Here is a 17,156-nt window from a genome sequence, read left to right on the forward strand (position 1 = left end):
GGGCCAGAAGTTTGAAGCCAAAAAAATAAAATCTGCAAGTGCGAGGAAAAAAAAAACGAGAATCTGAAAAGTTGTTTTGAACTGTTTTCCAGTTTCACATCTTTTTTTTTCAGTTGCAAAACTTTTTTCCAGTTTTTTTTCTTTTTTTGGGGGGGGAGGTTCAAAATAATTTTTCATTTTTTTTTTTTTTTTTCTTTTGAACAAACTTTATGGCCCCAATTTAGCTCCATAAAAACCATCTATTTTATGAAAAAAATACAGTCAGTCATTTTCTACCACTTATTCCATAGTGGGTCACGGTGGAGCTGGTGCCTATCTCCAGCAGTCTATGGGCGAGAGGCAGGGTACACCCTGGACAGGTCGCCAGTCCATCACAGGGCAACACACAAACAATCAAGCACACACTCATTCATACACCTAAGGGCAATTTAGAGTGACCAATTAACCTAACAGGCATGTCTTTGGACTGTGGGAGGAAGCCAGAGTACTCAGTGAGAACCCACACATGCACAGGGAGAACATGCAAACTCCATGCAGAAAGACCCCCGGTTGGGAATTGAACCCAGGACCTTCTTGCTGCAAGGCAACAGTGCTACCAACTGCACCACCGTGCAGATCAAAATACAAAATACAAAATAAGGAATTTGAACCATTAAATTGGTGAACAGCCAAGACCTTCAGATTCTGTAATTTAACAAACTTTTTATTTTCTAGATTAAAACTAGTTTTATCCAAATTCCCAAGAGTTAGTGACATATATTTATCTCTCAGTGCATAATATATTGTCCCTGCAGAGGTTTCATGACCTGGATTGCAGCGTACATGTGACATTATTCTTACTCTGCTATAGCAGGTGATCCGGTGCCAGTTCTGGACTGTGGATGCAGCTGAGGTCTTCGACATGCAGACAGATGGAGATGATTGACTTTTGACAAATGAGCTAAAGTTGTTCTTTTAAATTGGTCTCCTGTGATCACAGCCTGACTCTGTGAAACACCGCCGTCCACCTCCCTCTCTAAGCTCCCACACACACAGGACGGGGAGGGAATGATCCACACACCATAACATGGTGCTGCTGTAGGACAGAGGTTCTGCTGTCGTTGCACCACTGTCCACCGAACGCGTTCCACTCGCGTCCACTGAGAAGTGTAGCCTGCCTGCAACCCCACGGCCAACATGCGGCTGCAGAGCCAACTGTGATCCGACCCGCGGATGGTTTTGCCCGTAGTGGGCTGTCTCTTTTTGAACTCACAGCTCTGAAGTTACCTTGGTCAGGTGCAGGAGCTTGAACCGTCATGACCTCAAAGGCCGAGTCGAAATGCTCTGCGGTGCTGGGGAAGAGGAGGCGCAGTCCGTTGAATCAGCTCCCACCACCGGCCAACTCCAGCAAGCCGCTGACGCCATTCAGCATCGAGGACATCCTCAACAAGCCGTTCGTGAAGAGGAGCCAGCCGCTTCTGATGTCACACAGGGAGAGCAGCCCGTCTGACCGGCCGCTGCTGGGGCAGAGCTCCCCGCTGTGCGCGCTGGAGGAGCTGGCCAGTAAAACCTTCAAGGGCCTGGAGGTCAGCGTTCTGCAGGCTGCAGAGGGTAATCCCTGCTCTGCTCTTTGTTTTCGCAACTGTCTCACCGTTTCCACTAGTTGTTTTCTCTGGGACCGCGTATAAAGAAGACTTTATTCAGAACAATTCGACTTATTAGGTGGAAAATGGTCTGGGTATGTTTTAGGTTTAATGTTTTTATTATTTTAAATAATATTATTTTCCTTCTATGTAATGTTTTGTTTTTTGTTTTTTTAAATATGGTTAATACCTGTGTGATAGATATATCCAGTTATTGTCTCTGGTTTAATGCATATGTTCTTCACATGTATGATGAAATGTCTGTTCCATAGAATTATAGTCTGAAAGCTTTTTATTGCCAAGAATGCTTGCAGCACCAAGCGATTATTCTATGCAGTACATACATGTATTCCACAATATCTCAAACAATAATTTAAACAAACAAGAAACATATTTTGCAATTTAGCACTATAACAGTCTGCTCATTTCTGTTATAATTACAGTGATGGAGGGAACTGCCTATACAGTGCATTCCAGTTCAGTTCAGTTATTATGCAGGAATGTTCATGTTTGCATTAAATGTTAGAATATTATTTACAAAACCTATAGAGGCCTGTCAATCATGTTTTATATTAATTACTGTTTACTTCTGCATGAAATGTCCTAAGCTATCCCCTGAGTCTCTACGCTTGCTTTAAATAAGTTCATGTTAATGGAAAATGCAGCAGCATAAATCAGTTTATTATTGCAACACAGGAAACGCTGCAATAGCTACAAGATGTAAGATCAAGATAAAATCAAATAAAGGTAACATTTGAGCTCAAGTTAGAAATAAATGGATGCTCATGGTTTGTAAATAGTTCTTAATAAATAAAACACATACCTGCTTATATGATACAGGCTAATTCAACAAAAGGAATTGGAAAACATTAATAGATAATAATGAATGATAAATGGTAAGATTAAAATAGCACAGGCTGGAACCAGTGCATATAGAGTAAATATTAGTTGATGGTTTTGACAATATTAAAATCTTTAAACTAGATCAGGCATCTGCAATCTTTACAATCAGCAAATCACCCTAAATAAAACTTGTTTAGAGCCGCAAAATCTTACATGACCTTTCGAAAAAAGATAAATAATATTTGATAAACATCTGATGTGTTGTTATTTTTAAAGAACCACCATTTTATTTCTGTTTTTAGGTTTTAAAATAAAGAAAAACATGAAAAAGATAATAGATATATTTTCTTCTATGGGATGCTGATTTTTTATGGAAAATATTATGAAACTAAAATCCCACTTTTCAACATAATCACAAGAAAAACATTACTGTTTCTTTTAGTGTCAGTCTGTTGTGGGAATTGAAACAAAATTTTCCATGAAAAACTGATAAACTGCTAAAACCTGCATTTGTTGTTTTGTCTATGTTGAAAAATATTATTTAATTCATGATCATTTTCAGTCAAGGTTATGAAGAGTCAGGAAGGTCCAAAAAGCCACTTCGGCAGACCCCTGAACTATATAGAGCATTTAAGATAATCAAACCTATGTAACATTAAATTATAAATTATCAGCATATATGCAGTAATAATTTGTTTTGATTAACCAGACTGACAGTTAATTGAGTAGGCTAAAATTAACTCTGAAAAAGAAATTTCATTACAATAAAACCAAAGTGACACAAAGTTTGCCATATGACTTATCATTTATTATGTATTTATTAATTCATAAATCTATTTTATTTATGTGTTTGTTTTCCTAGGGGTGTGAGATTGTGTGAAACACTTTGTCCCTTATAAATATTAACAATAAAGACATTTAGACAGTTATGAATTCGCCTAATTAATATTGTTCAACCTTTTATTGTGGCCCCAGAAGACCAAATTGTTTTTACACACTGTTGCTCCTGGTTTCGTTAATTCTGAAATGATTTGGACCCATTTTTTCTCTTCCTCTCAGGCCGGGACGGTCTGGCCCTCTTCAGCCAGAGGAACACCCCAAAGAAGCGCCGGAAGTCCCGGACAGCCTTCACCAACCACCAGATCTATGAGCTGGAGAAACGCTTCCTTTATCAGAAGTACCTGAGCCCGGCGGACCGGGACCAGATCGCCCAGGACCTGTGCCTAACCAACGCGCAGGTTATCACCTGGTTCCAGAACAGGCGGGCCAAGCTCAAGCGGGACCTGGAGGAAATGAAGGCCGACGTGGAGTCCGCCAGAGTCGCAGAAGTTGTGGCTTTTGAGAAGCTTTCCAAGCTGGCGGAACTGGAGAAGAGCGCGGCTGAAGGTCTGGGCCTGGTGGCGCGCTCTATGCTGAACACCGCCGAACCGGATCATAGGTCCGGCAGGACTGAGGAACACCTGAACAGGCCGCACACATCGCTTCCTACTCCTCCCGCGTTGTCGCAGGACAGAGACGGACTGAGCAGCAGGTGTGGTTCGGAAGATGATGATGATGAGGAGCAGGAGATCGACGTGGATGACTGAAGCATGCCACGTAGCCAGATATGTCGTGGGTTTCACACTTCACTTGATCACAAGTGAAGCCGTGGAGCGAAAATCCCGCACAGAGCGCCGTTATGTTTTTGGAAGGCTGCACCAATGAAGTGCCTTTAGGCTGCATGTCCCTGAGACCCGCAGGAAGAACTGTTAGCCTCAACACTTCAAATACAATCCCTGAAACTCTGGGGCTTTTACAATATTCTGAAACAACCCGGATCTCATTTAGCTTAAAGGCCGTTCTCTGGTTACTCTTAATTGGGTAACACACACATCCGCAGCTACGCAATACGCGTGAACGTGGATCGTAACAACATGACGCGCACGTCTCCCGGCCGTGTCCGCTGCCGGCTCCTTGTGGACACAGTCGGCCTTCAGTCATCAGCGTTAGGGGCCATATGGTTCCAACATTGTCGTCTTCAATTGTGAGCCACTTTGATGGATGAACTATTAGAGCTTTCTGAAGCGCTTAATGTGGACACACTCCCTGCTCGTATAGGGGCCCGGGGCCATGAATATGAATGGGCCTCAGCGGGCCGCTCGCTGCTTTGTGTCGTGGTTGGAGCCTCTAACAGAACCCTCACTCATTTACTTCATCTGTGCTTCATTATCCAAGGAGAGCTGCAGCTATTTAACATGAAATCGGGAACAAAAGACTGATGACAATGGAAAGTGCCACAATGTTGGGAATTTTTTCGAAAGAATATAAAATATGAATCTTGACATTAATAACAGTATAATATATTCCACGCATACATTTAAGGTATTTTATGGTTTATGTGCTACATTGCACCATCATCCAGCAGACTGATAAAATAAATTCATGATTTACTGCATCACTCGAATTTTTTTTCTGCTCAGAAATATTTCGATTGAAAACTTTTGTTGATTTATTTGCGTGTATGCAACAGCAGAACCTTACAAACAGGAAGACACAGGAGGTGTGTGAACTCAATAAGATGTCGCGCACACACAGAACAAGCATTAGGTGTGGCTGTTCAATAATGAACAAATCTTAAAATAAAAAATATTCTCAAATAAGAGAAACAGTTTCATGTCTTTACATATTTCTTAGCTATTTATTAAAAACATATATCTTCATGTTTGTTTTCTGTTTAAATTAATTCATGACAAACTAAGTGAATCTTTTCAGGATTCAATCATGTAATTATTGCAGGCCCTAATTTAAAATTTGATGAAATAAAATCTCCAAACTTATTATCTTTCATCAACGTTTTGCTGCTTGCATGGTGACATTGAAAAGTACATCTGTCAGAATAAAAAATAACATGACATCAACAATAATGTACTGTTGTCTTTTTCTACAACCCTGTTTCCTTTGGATAATATACATATATATAATAATATAATACATATATAATATATGGAGATGACATCCATTCATTGTTAAATCATTTTTTATGTGGTTTTGTTTGAAAACTTTTACATTTCATCTGGTTTCTGCAGACAGTCAAATAATTGTCTCCTTTAGTCCACCACAGCAGAAGGCTGCCCAGCAAAGGACTACAGTAGCAGTAGCTTTTCTCTGTGTGTGTGACAAACACACACAGAGCAGGATCATTATTTCACTCAACTGGAAAATTGAAGTGTGATGGGTCCACCCCCACCCTGCTTGAACAATCAGACCTGACACAACTCCCCCCACCCCCTTCATATCCTCCTGCTGGACCTGGCTGCTGCCATGTGGGACCTGTCCAAATGACTGGTCCTCATAAAGTGTGAGTACCTCCTATAATTAGGCCTTTTGGAGTCAGTTTAGACAGCCTAGGTTTTCTTTTCGTTTTGTTACGATTTTGATCCTAAACTTTAGATTGAGCCCTGCGATGGACTGGCGACCTGTCCAGGGTGTACCCTGCCTCTCGCCCATAGACTGCTGGAGATAGGCACCAGCTACCCCGTGACCCACTATGGAATAAGCGGTAGAAAATGACTGACTGACTGACTTTAGATTGAGTTGAATAGCTACATCTGACCTCCTGTCATGTTGATATTATGGCGACCCTGTTTCCTAAAAAAATGTAGATACTACTTTTGTTTTCTGCCCTTTAAAATAATTACTGTCTACTCTAATTTGCTGTTAGACTTGCCAACCTAAATACAATAACATATTAAAAAAACTAACTCATTATTATTAATTCTAGTCTGTATTTATTTATTTCTTTTTTCTTTTTAGGTAGAATATTAATCATCTGATTAATATATTGGTGAGGTATTAAAGCAGTTAGGCCTATGTCCTATTGATACTGCAATAATAACAGTAACATAGAGCATTACATTTTGCTGTTTTTCTTTTAGTCATAAAGACTGAATGTTGGTAACAAGTTCATGTAAAGGAAGTTTAGATTTAAAGGAATCTTTTAATTTGACGAATATGTTTCCTCTGACTAGAATAAAACCAACATTTTGTTGGGTCTTAGCCATTCAGAATCAAGTCCTGACTTTATTCTGTTACGGAGCAAAATATTAGGGTGATGGCAATGAACCCTTTCAACCTCAAAGTCTTGGATCTTATCACCAACGATAAATACCACTGGGAACATGTAAAGATCTGCTCAGACGTTGATGTAATACCAATAGAGATTGGTTATTGAGAAGGATGAACATATATTTTAATGTGACATTTTTTATAAAATATAACTTAAAACAGAATATGCTAATCTGATACTCCTTGTACATTGTTTTATTATCTTTAGAGAGCAAGTTTTACATGCATGTCAGCTAGGCAGCTAGGAGTTTTCTTAACCAAACTTTGCATAATTAGTTAACCCTACTGTTATTTGTTTAAATCTCTTATAGCAAGTTGCAGAGAAACCATATGCATTTGTATCTTTAAAAATAATCTGGTGCTAAACTGGTTGGGCAGTTAATTTTTGTTCTTATCAGAAAGGGAGAATTTTTTTAACTCAATGGTTTCCTTATATGGAGGACCAACCCTGCCATAATTAGGAATATATAAATAAATTCTCAATAAATAAATAAATAAGCATACGATTAAACACCATGCACATACTCATTCATACACCTAATTGGTCACTCTAAAAATTGTCCTTAGGTGTATGAATGAGTATGTGCATGGTTGTATGTGTGTTGCCCTGCGATGGACTGGCGACCTGTCCAGGGTGTACCCCGCCTCTCGCCCATAGACTGCTGGAGATAGGCACCAGCTCCCCCGCGACCCACTATGGAATAAGCGGTAGAAAATGACTGACTGACTGACGATTAAACACATAAAAATGCAGTAAATAAATAAATGTAGGTAGTAATTCAAATATTCAATGAGACATAAATGTATATATCTAATTTAATTAGCTTCTTTATTTATTCACCTTTGTAATAATTACCTTATTTATTTATTATCCATTACAATTTTCAACTTTACTTATTAATGACTTATTTTTAAATTTATTTATGTGTAGGTTTTAATATTTTGTCCCTTATTTTGCCTTTGTATTTTTTTACTCTATTTATTTGTTCAATGTTATTTATTTATGCCTGTGCTTTTTTACATTTCCATATACATTTCTGCCTCATTATGTAAATGAAGAGGGGCTGTGTCTTCAGACGTCAACGTCTGCCTATTGGTTGGTTAGCATTAGCCTTCATAGCTCGAATCTGCATGGCTTTTCCCCTCCAAAAAGCATTTACCAATGGCGAACTCGGCAGGCAGACGTTCGTTGCCCGACCTCTTAACAGCGTTCTAATTTCTCCAGTCTATTAGCAGCTTAATGGTAGGATTGGTCCTCCATATTCTGGTATCCAATCGCTGAGCATATGAACATCTTTTTACAGTTGACCAGTCTTTGTCTTTATTTAGCTCAAAAAAATACCTTAAAAACTGGACTTTACTTGCCTATATGGCCTGTTGACATTTAGCTTAAACAACAATAAAATTCAGGTTTTGTTGATCATATTCAATTCAAAATTACTTTATAATAATAGTAAATAACTTTATTTGTAAAGCACTTTCAAACAAAGTGCTGAACAGCTACAGAAAGATAAAAAACAATCAAACAGAGTAGTGCTGCTCAAAATAAAACAAGAAAATACCAAAAGAAGCAGTTATACATTACGAAATTAAAAAGCATAAGTTAGGGTGAACAAGTGGGTCTTTAAGTTAGCTTTTAAAACCTAGGAGAACATGCCTGCCTGATAACTTGAGTGGGATTGTTCCACAAAATTGGGTACAGAAGAGAAAAGCTCGTTTCCCGACAGTTTTACTCCTAGCAATAGAAGGAGTTAAAGGCCAGTGCCCTGAGATCGGAGAGCACGCGGTGGGACATACAGATGCAGAAGGTCGGAGCGGTAGAAAGGCACCAAACCATTTAGAGCCTTTTAGGTAAGCAGCAAGACCTTAAAATCTGCTCTAACCTGACAAGGCAACCAATAAAGATATGACAATACTGGAGTAATGTGCTCATATTTCCCAGTTTTGGTTAAAATGCTAGTAGCTGTATTCAGAAACACCTCTTTATTCCTTCCACTTTGTGCAACACAACACTGGCAGTGAAACAGACCCTAAGCATGATCCTGCCACATCCATGCTTGAAAATGAGGTGTTTTTAAGTTTAAAAGACTCATCTTGACTCTTCTAAACCTACTTCTTGTCATTGTAGATAAACAGCTCAGTCTTTGTCTCTTACCATAAAACCGTTCTCCAGAAAACCATACACTTGTCCATGTGGGCAGCCGCAAATCAAACTTAAAGATGCTTCCTTCTTGTTCAGCAGCCTTTCAGTCCATGGTGATGTAAACCTCAATAGGGATATGGACACTGGTGTTCCAACATATTTCAGCATGTTCTTGAACATCTGGAGACAGAGGAGGAAATCATGGTCAAGGTTGGGTGTTCCAACAGGATAATTATCACAGACTCTGGACATGGACATGTCCAGTGGTCTATAAGGACAGTCTCATAAGACCACATGAAAGTTAGAGAGTGTGTGTGTAGCTAGTGGTGAACACCACAAATGTTTTTAGGATACCCATTGTGTATATGTGGACCTTTAGGTTAATGTCAAACTACTTTTAAAATTAACATCTTTATGTTGACATCACTGATTACAGTCTGTAATCAATAATTATTTATACAAAGGCTCTCCCACTCCATGCTTTGAGAAGTTAGATTTAATTAATTCTTCAGTAAGCAGATGCCAGTTATTCATCTTTATTATCAGGCAGATCAAAACCTTTACTGTGCAGCACTGTACTGTACTTTGAAGTCCTATGCTGTGCAGTGCAGCCCTGTGTGGGGGTGTGCTGCACAGCAGGGTGTGTTAAGCAGCCTTCTTGGCCTTATGGTTGTGTTAGTCAGAGCGGAGCTGAAGAAATGAACTGCCTTTGCTGCAGGGTACAGCTTGATTGATCACTAAATAGGGTCGATTTGAAAGTTTTAGTTATAACGTTCCTTTAGAGCCCCCTTTACACCGCAAACTTTAATTTTACAGGTTATTGAGCTGAGCGTGGCCCTGACAAAATTGATGTATGTATTAATTTACTTTAAACTGGTGATTAATTACTATCCACAAAGGGAACTATCATTGACTCTCTCCTTCTCCCTTATCACTTTGCATATTCATAAAATTCTAGTTGATGATTTTAAAAAATAAAGAGATTTAGCAAAGCTGGAAGTCATAATTCACACATACAGAAAGACTCACGTTCTCCTTTCACCCTGGGGCCTGAGTTCTCTACCTTCTCGGCTGCTAAGCTGCATGTTGAGTGTATTAAAGTCACAGAAGCAGAACGACCTTGGCTGGCTGTCTGATGAAAACAGAAATTGTATGTCTACTTCTAAGATGTGTTTGTGCTGAGCAGCCTCCTCTTAATGTGGCCTGCCAGAGCCATTTCAGATTTACAGAGTCCTTGTAGGGGGTTTGTATGTATGTGGGTGTGGACTTGTTGCCTAGCCTTGTGCATGTATGGAAGAGCCAGGTGTTACAGTTAGAACAATAGACCAAATGACCCGTTCTGCTAACATTACAATGCTTTGAAAAGGGATGTTTTTGATGTCTCACATTATAAACTGTGAGATTTTATTCAGATTTTATGTGAGAAATCAAAACAAACTAGTATGTAACAGGAAAGTAGAAGAAAAATGGCATATGATTTTTAACCAGAAATCTGAAAAATGTTGTGTGCATTTCTGTTTAACAACCCTTTGTCAACACGTTGTAGAACTTTTGGTTGCAGTTTTTCCTGCAGGTCTTACTGTCTCTACAAGCTTTGAACATCTACACATTGACATTTTTGTCATTTTCTTTTCTTAGTAAAAAAGCTCAAACTCCATCCATTTTGCGATCAGCTCCAAATAGTGGCCTTTCCCTGCTGAAGAAAAGCATCCCCAGACAATGATGCTGTCAACACCATGTGTCACTAGCTGGGTGATATGTTCAGCAGTATGTGCAGTGTTTTCTTTGATCACATCTGACCAGAACGCTTAGCATGTTTGCTAAATTGGTAAAGGTAAACTTTGCTACTCTCCTGGGGTGGCAGCATCAGAGCCAGGGACTTAAAGAAGCTCAACAACCTGATAAAAAAGGCTGGCTCTGTTCTGAGGACTCATCTGGAACCTCTGGAGATCATTGAGCAAAGAAGGATTCTTCATAAAATAAAGAACATTATGGAGAACCCTGAGCATCCTCTTCATGAGACTGTTGTACAAAAACAGTGTCTTTCAGTCAGAGGCTTCTTCAGATCTGCTGTAAGACGGAGCGCTACAGGAGATCCTTCCTGCCCACAGCCATCAGCATCTACAACGACTCTTTGAAGAAACCTTCATAATATGAGCTACAACAACATTTAATTTCCCTTTGGGATTAAGAATTGAATTGAATTGAGGGCTGCTCGGTGGCACGGTGGTACAGTTGGTAGCACTGTTGCCTTGCAGCAAGAAGGTCCTGCCAGGGGTCTTTCTGCATGGAGTTTGCATGTTCTCCCCGTGCATGCGTGGGTTCTCACCGGGTACTCTGGCTTCCTCCCACAGTCCAAAGACATGCCTGTTAGGTTAATTGGTCACTCTACGTTGACCTTAGGTGTATGAATGAGTGTGTGCATGGTTGTTTGTGTGTTGCCCTGTGATGGACTGGTGACCTATCCAGGGTGACCCCCACCTCTCGCCCATAGACTGCTGGAGATAGGCACCAGCTTCCCCATGACCCACAATGGAATAAGAGGTAGAAAATGACTGACTGAATTGAATCAACGAGCATGGAGCCAGGTAGCAAACAGGGTAGTTTCCAGGAGGAACCAGTGGAGAGCAATGACAACTAGACAGTATAAATACTGAGGGAGAATGGATATATATTATGTAATTTTATATATCAAGGTAAACATTAAGATATTACTAGTGACAATGTGCAGAAAAAATTGTCTTCATGTCCCAAATTGAAATATGCTTGAGGAGCATTGTGGCTGTAAGTTTTGTTATTGAATCACCATTATGGCATCTGTTTAAATAGCTTCCAGCTCTAAAAGCTCCTGAACTAAAATCAAATTACATAACAAGACTTTCTTCCCTTAATGGTTCGGATGAATTAGAAAATGTGTCATGTATCTATAATTTGTGCTTGTGTGTGTGTGTGTGTGTGAATTCGTTTACTTTCCTGCAATAAATTCAGCCACTTGTGTGTGTGTGTGTGTGTGTGTGTGTGAATTCGTTTACTTTCCTGCAATAAATTCAGCCACTTGTGTGTGTGTGTGTGTGTGTGTGTGTGTGTGTGTGTGTGTGTGTCTGTGTGCTGGGGTTGGTATTTTTGGCTGAAGGAGGTGCTCAAATCTTTCTTGAATGGACTTTCACTGCCTACAAGTAAGCAACAGTGCACCGATAGCTGACTGTGGTGAAGTTCATTTAAAATCTGCTGATATGAACAGAGCTGTGACGACAGGACTGATGGTGGATGTTCTCAACGTGCCTCGGATATTTCATTCTTCTTCTTTATTGTGTCAGATCATGTTTCCTTTCTCTTAGGCTTTAGGTATTGATGGATGGTAACTGAATAAAGCAAATAGTTCAAAATTAGTCTAATCCAGGGTTCAGCACCTGCACCTACCTTGTTGTAGTGTCTATAAAGAGTAACAGCAAGCCTGTTTACTTACTTCCTCTGTCAGTCTGATACAGAGCCCACAGAGGCTTTTGGACTTTAAAAATCTTTATACACACAATCAGTGGTGAAGTCATTGTGTTCGGCAGTATTTAACAAGTCATCTCATTAACTGGAACATTTTAACCATTTTCACAAATTCACCCTTTTCCTTTACTCTAGCTATAAAGCTAATTGCGTTAGCTCAGTGTTACCATGAATACTAGAGTCCTATCAAAAAAGAAGCTTTGGACCAATTCAAACGTTGAAAATTATGATTTGTTCAGTTTAATTAATTTGTGTACTTTGTGTTGTTTAAATGAACAAAAAAAGCTTTTTCAACATATTTATTCTTGATGTTTTGTTTTTTCAAACAAGATTGAAGATATAGCTAAGGGAAAAACCAGACATTTGTTTTTGGTGTTTAAATTTGAGGTGTTGGAAAATCAAATGGATGTTTGTCTGTTTTGGCTTTTGAATAATTCAGATTTTCCTTTGATGATTTCAAACTGCTGTGAAATCCGTGATGGCGAGCCACCCTTAACACAAGAACCATTTTATGAAGAATCAGCCATGCCTGCTGAGTTGGTAGGAACTGTGGATTATTAAATCTCCACAAAATAACTTTTGAAAAGATTAGCTAAACTGGAACTGGAGAAAACAGCCAACTGACAGGCTGTGTATTCTGCTGATTTGTTTCTATAACAAACCATAGGTCTTTGTTTCTTGCTGGTGACAATTTAAATACTATTCATTTTTCCCTCTTAAACAAAATGTGTTTGTGTTTCAATAACAGCCCAAAATGATATTGGGCTCCTCACTCTGAAATTAAACCATTCTATTTAATCAGGGAAGTCAGTGAAGCGGCTACACAAGTGTTTCGGTTTAGTTTTTAAATTCCTTTTGTATTTGATTTTTAAAGTTTCAGAGATCTCCAGTTTGTCATCAGTTCTAAGCACAGGTACAGACTTACCCAGGTGCTGCTTTGTGTCACCTTAAATATGTGAAAACTGTCTACCTATCATGTTGAAGATAATGAAGTCATCCTGATTTGTTCTTCTACTGACACCTTGTGGTACATTCTATGTACTACAACTTTAAGTACATCTTGCTTTCACATTAAAGCAGCTTGTGTGTGTATTTTATCTGTTGGCAGCAGCTATAAGCTTGGATTTTCATCAGGATCTCAGAAAGAGAAGGTGACTACTAATGTTTATGATGCTGAAACTAGAAGCTGGTTACTCTAAACATTTCTTTTTTGTCTGACCCTTCAACATTGGTGTTACACTCCCTAACAGGGTGGCACAAAGTGTCAAACAAAAAGAAAAGAAAAAAAAAACTGTTAACCAAGAAGAGGATGTCCATAGAAAAATAAGAATTTATTTTACATTAAAAAAGGTAAGCCAACAGGACACAAAGATGGAAACAAACGGGAAAGCTTTAAGCTTCAGGGTCTCCCAGGCCAAAACAAACAAAACACTCATTCTAACCAAAAAAAAAAATCCCTCTAACCTGGAAACCAAAAAAATACAAATCCTGAGCTCCCTGTCTAACCACAAAACAGAAGAAAAATGGCAGAAAAGCCCTTCCAGCTTCCTCTGTTAACAAACACTTGCTTTTTAGTTTTACACAATAACTCACAAAACACACCAAGCAGCACAGATCCCCACCATTACATTCTTTTCAAACAAGATCACTTCAGATCAAGACCCAGGCAAATCAGGGGATCTGGTACTTTAGGAGGGCACTCTTTATGCAGTGGCTGATGAGCTGCAACTCATCTCAGCTGAAGTAAGGGACCTGAAACAGAGGAGAAAGAGAGCGCTCTCATGAAGAGAGCCCCTAGAGGTCAATGACGATAACAATTAGGAATTGATGTTAAGTTGTCCTCTGAAACTAGACTAAATTATTTCCATATGATTCGTACTGCAAGTCTGATGGCAGAACAAATAATCCTAACCACAATGAATCAAATTGTATAAATGTCTAAATCAGCAACAATCTTGTAAAATGTTTTAAAAAGATTAGATAATCTTCTTTTATTTACCATCTTACAGTCTGCATAGTGAAAGTTGAACATATATAGAACAAGCTACACATGGAGTGTGTTAAACAATCAGGTCTTCATGGCTGAAAACCTGCAGATGAATCTGATAACATGCAACGCGACAAATCCATAAACCCTTCCCAGCTTTTCAGACTAAAGCCCAAGAAATGGATCTTCTGGGGAACAATTGGTGAGACTTACTACAAGAACCTGAAAAGAACTTCACATTAAGCACTGTAGCCCTCAGCTGTAAGCCACAGGGGATCTGGGTTTGTTGTTAGACAGGCCAGGGAGTTATTCATTGGTCATTCTTTACAGAAACAGTTATTGAATTGACAGGATATGATTCTGGGTTAAATATTGTGCATATCTGTCCTGCTGCAGGAATGAGTTTTTTTGCTCCATGTACTGGGCTGTTTACAATCACAACAGTTAAAAGCAGACATGCTTTCCCACAGTATCTTTCTTTATTATTGTGCCTTAAGCGTAAAACAATTTTACCCCTGACAGATTTAGGTTTAACTGCCTTTTCTGCATCAATTGACAATATATTAGTCTCGGTGTTTTAACTGTAGGAATAATCTATTAAATTAAGTAATCTATGTGAATTTGTGGATAAATGCCTACATTTCATAAACCAGTTTGGTCAGGATGTATTGTTAGAGGAATTCAATTCAGTTCAGAAGCTCTAGTTACACAGGTAATAATGTTGATGTTCTATTTACTTTCTTTTTTTCATATAGCACCAATTCACAACACATGTTGTCTCAAGGCACTTTACAAAGTCAGTTCAGTCGACTCATGCAGATTTCAAGTCAGGTACATACATTCTGATTAATCCAAACTATCAAACAGTGCTGTCAGATTCAGTTTATTATTCAAATCAGTTAAAAGTTGTTGTTTTTTTATCTAAGGAAACCCAGCAGATTGCATCCAGTCAGTGACTTGCAGCATTCACTCCTCCTGGATGAGCATGTAGAGACAGTGGACAGTCACTGGCGTTGACTTTGCAGCAATCCCTCATACTGAGCATGCATGTAGCGACAGTGGAGAGGAAAAACTCCCTTTTAACAGGAAGAAACCTCCAGATTTTTACCTAAATAAAAGCAATAATTACTCTCCAAATGTAATTACTACTGTGAATGTTGGTTCTTAGAACATTACAAGCTGAAAGTCACAAACATTACCAAACAGACACGAGCTAAAACAATACCTCCTATTGCTTTGGGTCACGGCGTGTAACACTAGCCTGTCAATTCAATGTTCAAGACAGTTGAATTTCAAAAATCTGTAGATAGTTTTTTTTAGTTTTTTTTATGCAGTCTGTTTTTGAAAGTAAAAGAGAGTTAGTAATGTACACTGATTTCTGAAATTCTATTTAAAGTTTTCTTACTTATAGTGTTAATTTGAGCAGGTACTGTCATGATGTGCGGTTGTGGGTAGAACCAAAGTGCAGAGAAGGAGACGCCAGGATTCAGATGAATAAAGGTATGTCCGATATTTATTTATTTATTTATGTTCTCACTCACAGACCATGCAGGGAAACCAGAACCAGGCCAGGTCATAGGATACACGACCAGGTACGACCCAGGACACAGTGGGGAACATAGGCAACTAAGAAACTTAAATACAAACAAGAAATGCAGGGAGAACCAATGAAAAACAAGACCAGGTAATTAGAAGAAACAAGAAACAGGTGTGAGCTAGGCTGGGGTAAACAGAAAGAACCAAGGACCAGACCGGATTAAATAAACAAAAACACAGACACTGGCTGGATACGACATATCCCCCTTCTTTAAGGATGGATAACAGTTGCCCACAGAGTCCAGGAAAACCACAAAACACCCAACCAGGGTGTGCGGAGGGGGCCACGGACGGAGGGGTTAGGAATGACCTTTATTGATATTATTCATAGCTGGTTTTCCCAATGTTGGAGTCATCCATTTTGGTCGCGCATTTTCACATGCGCAGCTCAACAGACGTCGCTGCTCTGACGGTACCCAGGATTGTAAAACCCGCAGGAAATAAAGTTTCGCGCCCATTTCCCGCTTGTCTCACGGGACGACGCAACGGAGGCGTATATCTGGAGAGACAAAAGCTTGCTGGCGAACTTTTGCTCCACAAGGCCATTCCTGGAAGAGCTTGAAAGCTGGAAATCTGTCGGATACAAGAAGGTCAGAAGATTCATAACCAATTGAAGACCACGCCGACACCCGGTGCAGGTGAAAAGCCCACAGAGGTTTTATTTCAAAGGAAATGAGTTTCCTCCTTGTTGATTCAGTCGACTAAACGGTTCTTCATATTTTCCCTTCTTGGACGGATGAGAAGTTTACTGTTTTTTTTCTTGAGGGGATCACGGACGCGTGATCCCCCTCATTCTTCTTCAGACCTGATCCATCCTCGACCGGTGGAGAGAAGAAATCAACAAAGTAATTTTGTTCTTTTCATGTTAAACGGGATAGGTGCATTTAGAGGTCTGGGCAGGATAAGGCCTAGTGAAGGTGATTTAGAATCACCAGTAGTTAATCTCAGGTATTAACTTGTTGCATGCAATACCAACTGAATTATGTTATGCTGAACTATGTTTTGATTTGATGCTGCGTGGTTCATGTTTGTCCGGCTGATCCCAAATCAGCCAGGAGTTAGAAGTTGGATTTTAAACGTTTTTCATTCCCAGCAACTGCGGTCTGGACCTCGTCCGACCACTCTTTGTTCCAGTTTTATTGCTGGAGTTTTTCCACTGAGTTCCCGCCTCAGAGTTTATGACCCTTTGTCAAGATTTGGGGCGATCAGCTGATTGTGGCTAAAGGGGCGTGGCCCCACCGTTTATCAACTGATCGCTGATCGAGACATTAACACCAGGAGGACTTCTTTCCATTTAACCCAAATTACACATTTTGTCCATAAAACTGCTGGTTTGATCTTCATAGACACTAAATGCGCATCT

The 17,156-nt window shown here is 39.5% G+C and overlaps 1 protein-coding gene across 1 annotated transcript; it reads left to right on the forward strand.

Annotated features, from left to right (window-relative positions):
- The first annotated feature begins 1,009 nt into the window (after window positions 1-1,009).
- Window positions 1,010-5,362, forward strand: lbx1a (ladybird homeobox 1a). The gene is made up of 2 exons (XM_047352246.1): window positions 1,010-1,590; window positions 3,525-5,362. Exons 1-2 carry the CDS (start codon window positions 1,296-1,298, stop codon window positions 4,049-4,051), a joined length of 822 nt encoding a protein of 273 aa, XP_047208202.1. The 5' UTR covers window positions 1,010-1,295; the 3' UTR covers window positions 4,052-5,362.
- The last annotated feature ends 11,794 nt before the right edge of the window (window positions 5,363-17,156 follow it).

The sequence above is a fragment of the Girardinichthys multiradiatus genome, chromosome 22 (assembly GCF_021462225.1).
Source record: "Girardinichthys multiradiatus isolate DD_20200921_A chromosome 22, DD_fGirMul_XY1, whole genome shotgun sequence".
In the NCBI taxonomy this organism is placed as follows: Eukaryota; Metazoa; Chordata; class Actinopteri; order Cyprinodontiformes; family Goodeidae; genus Girardinichthys; species Girardinichthys multiradiatus.